A 6,693-nucleotide genomic window follows, 5' to 3' on the forward strand; every position below is an offset into this window, starting at 1 on the left:
GAACATTTCATCTGAAAATAGGTGTCTTTGTCCAGTAAGAGCCATTCAGTACATTTTAGCCAAACTATGGACATTACAGGTTGTATAGCTAATTTACTATGCGGGATTAGAATTCCAAATTGTCATCTGTCCAAAAATGAAATGTCATATCTAGTTGAAAGTTTGGTAACAGAAACTAAACAAGAATTGGATCCAAATCTTATAAAAGCTTTGAAGACTAAGGTTCTAGATACTGTATAAGGATTAACCTATAATTCTTAATTTCCGCAAAAAATTTTCTATGGAAATAGTTTTTGCTGTGGTGCAATAACATACTATGTTAGTGTTTGGTGAACATTATCTTGAAGAATCCTAGCTATCTTATTAAGTTTGTTGGGCTCTAAGTCTTATAGAAACTGCTGGTGATGTGTTTTTTTAAATTTTTTTGAGTTCAATTAATTCATAGAATTCTTTTTTTGATATTTCATATATTGTTAAAAAAATTTGTCCCATATTAAAAAAATATTTTGAGATGGTTTCAATTAAATTCAAACAAATTGAAACTAGAATTAAAATTATATTGTACATTTCACTTTATTCTTATCCATTTTTCCGTCACTGGTGTCCCACCTCCATCAGTGTGTGTGGGAGTCAGCAATATGATCATAGAAATAAATGTGATTTCAATAATAAAATTTCTTATTTCGGTGCTCACCTGATGTTCATATACATGACCCCTCTCCTTTCCTCTTGTTGTGTGTTAAGGAATATGGAACACTTTTGACTTCAATACTGAATAATAAATAACCATTGGTACTCCTTGCCGTTAACCACTATATTACTTTAATAGGGCATGTTACTTTTGAAAGGAAAGAAGATTGGGATATTATATATCAATTTTGGGGGTAAACATTGATAAATTGATAGTCTGAAGAAAACACAATATGAACATCAGGTGAGTACAGAAATAAAAAAATTTATTACTAAAATTCCATTTTTGCATTTACTGTAACAACATACCTGGCTGTCTCCTGAATATAATTCTATACCCATTTACCATATGTAAAAATAATACTGCTTATTTAAAAGAAACTTCACAATATCAGAAACTGTTTTGATGACTCACATAAGTACACTATAATGTAAGTGATCAACTCAATCCCACAAACATTATGCCCTTCAATTCAACATCTACGGGTAATACAAAAGATGTTACAAGGATGTTACCTTATTCTAATATAAACAGTCGACTACAATAATCCATAATATAATTAAATTAAGGAATTTTATTTATAGAGTAACTACTGTCGCATAAACTATACTACTGTTATTTAATCAAGCAACAAAGTTAGATACAGCAATATATATGAATAAAAAATGGTGAAATAGGCTTTAATAAAAATATGATAAATAAAATCTAGAATGTAATTTAATTCCTAAAACTTACGCATAACGTAAACACTACTACAGATTATACGTCATACTAAGTCCTTCACTTTAATAGGTCGTCGAACAGCATTGCTATAACCTTCTTTAAATCTAAACCAAATGTCACTTTTAACGATCTCATTATTAGTTGAACCTGAAAAAGAAATAAAAAATTTAAAAATACCACACATTTATTCCATTATATTGCTTATTTTCTACACTTCTATAGGGTGCTATACAAAAGAATTCACTTCGTTGATAAGAGAGGTATATTTCATAACCATAACTAATTTTTGAAAAAAAATAAGGCCGTTTTTAATTTTAAAAGAGTTTTACGGTCTGACACCCCCCATGATGTATGGAATAAAACTTATAAAAGACTCAGAGCCTCAAGATATTTAACTTTTAATGTTTTTAAGTGAGGAACCCATGTAAGCCTACAATCAAATTTCAATCCTAAAAATCTAGCTTCACTTACACATGGAATACGTTTACCTTTGATGTATATATCCGGGTCTGGATGAACTCCCCGAATTTGACAGAAAGGGACAACAGTTCAAATTGTCAAAAACTTGAATCCATTCATATCGGCCCATTGAATAATTTTGTCAATTGAGAGTTGTAGTTTTCTCTCAACCATCAACATTCTAGTTCCAGCAAATGATATGGAGATCATCTACAGTTTTGAGAGAATATCTTGGGGAATGACAGAGGATATCCCATTACTGGCTAATGCAAATAGGGTTACACTTAGCACCCTACCCTGGGGTACTCCTTCCTGAGATTTTCTCTTTGACAGGGTTTCACCCACTTTAAATTGAAAATTATATGAAATAAATGATTGAATGGTAGCTCTAATCTTAATCCCATATTATGAATGGTTTTAAGTATACCATATCTCCAAGTAGCATCATATGCATTTGCAAGGCAAAAAAAAAAAAAACTGTTACATGGTGCTGTTTGGAAGCAAGGGCTTCACAAATAAGAGAACTCAAGTCATACCAAGACATCAGTTGTTGAGTGCATTTTTCTAAATCAACACAGGATAAGTGATAAAATACCTTTCTTCTCAAGGTATCACACCAGTCTTGCATTGACTATCTTCTCCAGGGACTTATATAAACAAAATGTCAATGCAATTGGTCTATAGTTTGCTGCTTAAACTTATCCTTACCAAATTTTAAAAATGCTAAAATAATGACTAGTTCCCAAACACTTGGATAACTATGATCATGCCATATTCTGTTAATAATGATTAAAATATACAACTTAGTATTAACAGGTACATGTTTAACCATTGCATATGGAATTCCACTAGTCCCTTGGCTGTATCAAGTGCAGAATCAAATTCACTTTCAGAAAAAGGACCATTGTAAGACTCCTTTTCTGTTGTAAAATTTAGCATTTTCTGTTCTTTAATGCTTTAAGACTGGTGACCAGGAGCTGCTTTAAACTAGCATGGTACATTGGAGGAACGATTGGCCAAGGCATAGCTAACATCAGTTGCTCCAATCACATACAGACCATTTACTTTCAACACTGGTGGTGGGTTGGGGGTAAATTTACCTGCTATCTTTTTACTTTCCTCCATACAGAAAACAGTGGTGTTCTACTGTTGACTGAGGAAATGAACAATATCCAAAACTATCTCCTAGGTTGTTTCATTGCATAACGGAACTACACTCTATATTTCTTGTATATCATTAAATTCTCTTCTATACAGTGTTTATGCAATAGAGTTAAAAATTTTAGAGTGCCTCTGTGCAGGGAAGTTACTTCTGAGGACCACCAGGGGACTGATTGCCGTTTGGCATCATCAACACTTTCAAATTGTTCTGTACTCCCATCAATTTCACTCAGCTCCCAAAATTTATTCCAATCCGGCTTATTGTTGGTGTTTATTATGATTGGTGTAGGATCACTAGTATGCCAATCATCTAACGTCCTCCAGTCAAAATAGAGGTGGCAACTAGACCTTGCAATTGAAAGGTCAATGCATGACAAGGTATCTGTCTGATCATGAAAGCACATGGGCTCTCCTTTATTAAGGAGTCCGACATCATTTTCCACAATTGATGATACAGTGTTTACTAAAACATCGCCCCATAAAGTATATCTAGAGGTCAAGTTCTTCAAATTTGGCTCTTAAACCCTGACAATTCCATTGCAAAATGGAAGAAAAACTAGGGTTTACTTTCTGGAAGACACCTTGGATGAAGTATTCCATTAGCAATTTTTTTATTTAACACTATTTCCCAGTGGTTTATTTAGAGAGGGTCTTGATAAATTGGGGTTTACTTTTGTCTTTTTCTTTGTCTCTTTTTTATCTAATTATTGAGGGGGAAGGACGACCTCAACTTGAATTTTTGATCTATCCAAGTTGTCTTCCGGTTGGCCAGAAAAATCAAGACAAAACATCATATTTATTTGATGTCACAATTTTAATGTTTCTTCTGGAAGGGTCCAAGAAAGATGGGTGTCTCTCTTTTCCGATTAAGAGGTGGTGAACTACCAGGTTTTTGCCCCTTTCCAACTACCGCTGCATTGGATGTGATGAAAAGTAAAGTGATTTTGGGGAAAGCTTGTGTTAAACAATATAGACTGGTAATGATGGATTTTAAAATGAGAGGTAGAAAACCCAAGAAGAGAAAGAGACCTAGAATTGAGGTTTGGGACCTTAACCCTGGATAGGTACGGTCCTCGGACACCCCTTTAAGGGTATACTCGGACGCGAACGACCCCGACGCCAAAAAAAATTCTTGAAAAATCAGTTTTTGCAGTAACCTCCTTTTTTTTTTTGCCAAAAAAAACTTCAATGAATGCTTAAAACAACTGTAAAGATAAATACTACTCATCTGCAGAAAAACTATTTATTATAAATATTTTAAAAAATTAAGTAGAAAAAAAAAGACCTGACATAAAAATTCATAAAAAAAAAGTTTATACATATATACACAAATCCTTTTAGGAATTGATTCTTGAATGTTTAGGACACATCTTGATGTATTTTGGATGAAGTCAGACCCATGGAGGTGAAGATCTGAAATGAGAAAAAAAGGGTAACTTTTTTTGGCCAAAAAAAATTATCCAAATTTCATGAATTTTTTTGGGTACCCAAATGAAATAGGAAGTGGCTAATTTTTTTAGGGAATAAACATATGTTATCCTAAAATAGAAATATGTAAAAAAATCTTCATTATTTTGTAAATTACATTTATATCAGGGGCCATATCTAAAGGTAATTTTTTGAGTACTTGGAAATTTCGTAAAAAAATACATATATTTAATATATAATATGATATTTATGCAGGTAAAAATATACCAAAATATCACAAATTCTATAGGGAACAAGAATATATATAGATAGGGCAGCTTACGCTTCGGATATGTCCACAAAATGGCCGCCAACCACACTGACTCAGACTCCCTAATCTGCCACTTGAAATGTAGGAAGGGTATGTCAATTTCAAGGTGTTATTTACTAATCTAATTATTATTGGATATGCATAAAAATTGTATGGTGGGTTGCTGGATAATTGTCGATTATTTTACGACTATAAAATTAAAATTCTGACCCAAAAAAGTTTTTTTGAAGGGAAATAAAATCGAAAAAAAAAATGTAAAACAATATTTTAGCTAAAAAAATTTGATGATATTCAATCAAAAAAAAAGTAAACAAAATTTTCCGACAAATAAACATCTAGAGGAATCATTACTCTGTGATAGTTCCTTAGTACGTAGTAATTTTGAAAGAATTGGGAAAAAACGAAAAAATGGCAATCACCGGAAAATCGAACACATACCTATATATACGCCATATCTGGCTAAAAAAAAGATAGGCATGGGTAGCCAGATCATCTAGAAACACTTTCCAACACTATAAAAATATAAGTTTTGCGACACTACTTGCCAATTCCTTACGGTAACATGACTAAGCAAAAAAATGCAAAACAAATAAAAAGGGGCACTCGTGGAAAAATGGCCATTCTAATATACGGCATTTCAGAAAAAAAAAATTTCAACCACGTGCTAGGCAAACCATCAAGGCATATTTTCCGACAAATAAACATATAAATGAAATATTACTCTGTGATAGTTCCTTAGTACGTAGTAATTTTGAAAGAAATGGGAAAAAACGAAAAAATGGCAATCACAGGAAAATCGAACACATACTTATATATACGCCATATCTGGCTAAAAAAAAATAGGCATGGGTAGCCAGATCATCTAGAAACACTTTCCAACACTATAAAAATATAAGTTTTGCGACACTACTTGCCAATTCCTTACGGTAACATGACTAAGCAAAAAAATGCAAAACAAATAAAAAGGGGCACTCGCGGAAAAATGCCCAACATTCTAATATACGGCATCTCAGATAAAAAAAAAAAGACATGCACGTGTTAGCCCAACCATCAAGGCACACTTTCTAACACATAAACATGAAAAAAAAATCAATAATATACGGCAATTCCTTACTACGTAGTAAATTTTTACAAATATTGAAAAAAAAACAGAAATTGGCAACCGCAGTTAAATACCCAATATACCAATAACTACGTCGTATCTGACAAAAACAAAATCACGCATGGGTAGCCAGATCATCTAGACACACTTTCCAACATTAAAAAAGCAAAAGTTTTACGACACTATTTCGCAATATCTTACGGAAAAATGACTTGGCAAAAAAATTTAAAAAAATTAAAAAGGGACACTCGCGGTAAAATGCCCGACATTCTAATATACGACATCTCAGATAAAAAAAAAGACATGCACGTGTTAGCCCAACCATCAAGGCACACTTTCTAACACATAAACATGAAAAAAAAATGAATAATATACGGCAATTCCTTACTACGTAGTAATTTTTACAAATATTGAAAAAAAAACAGAAATTGGTAACCGCAGTTAAATACCCAATATACCAATAACTACGTCGTATCTGACAAAAACAAAGTCATGCATGGGTAGCCAGATCATCTAGACACACTTTCCAACACTAAACAAGCAAAAGTTTTACGACACTATTTGGCAATATCTTACGGAAAAATGACTTGGCAAAAAAATGAAAAAAAATGAAAAAGGGGCACTCGCGGTAAAATGGTCCTCGTGGTGATGAACGACATTTTAACTAAAAAAAAAAAACATGCACATGGTAGCCAAACAATCCACCAAGACTTTCCACAACTGATAACCTATACAAGTTGCACCATTCTACGACAATTTCATAATACGTAATAACTTTGATAATTATGCAAACTACCTCAGAAGGGTAAACTCGGACGC

At 32.8% G+C, this 6,693-nt stretch overlaps 1 protein-coding gene across 1 annotated transcript in view; it reads right to left on the reverse strand.

Moving 5' to 3' along the window:
* Positions 1 to 1,348: 1,348 nt before the first annotated feature.
* The window catches only part of LOC137616614 (chromosome transmission fidelity protein 18 homolog), a 77,426-nt gene continuing 72,081 nt past the window's right edge, over positions 1,349 to 6,693 (reverse strand). Inside the window, exon 12 of the mRNA XM_068346519.1 lies at positions 1,349 to 1,561. Coding sequence (XP_068202620.1) covers positions 1,458 to 1,561 — 104 coding nt within the window. The 3' untranslated portion in view covers positions 1,349 to 1,457. The remainder of the gene's footprint in view (positions 1,562 to 6,693) is intronic.

The sequence above is a fragment of the Palaemon carinicauda genome, chromosome 22, assembly GCF_036898095.1.
Source record: "Palaemon carinicauda isolate YSFRI2023 chromosome 22, ASM3689809v2, whole genome shotgun sequence".
NCBI classification, from domain to species: Eukaryota; Metazoa; Arthropoda; class Malacostraca; order Decapoda; family Palaemonidae; genus Palaemon; species Palaemon carinicauda.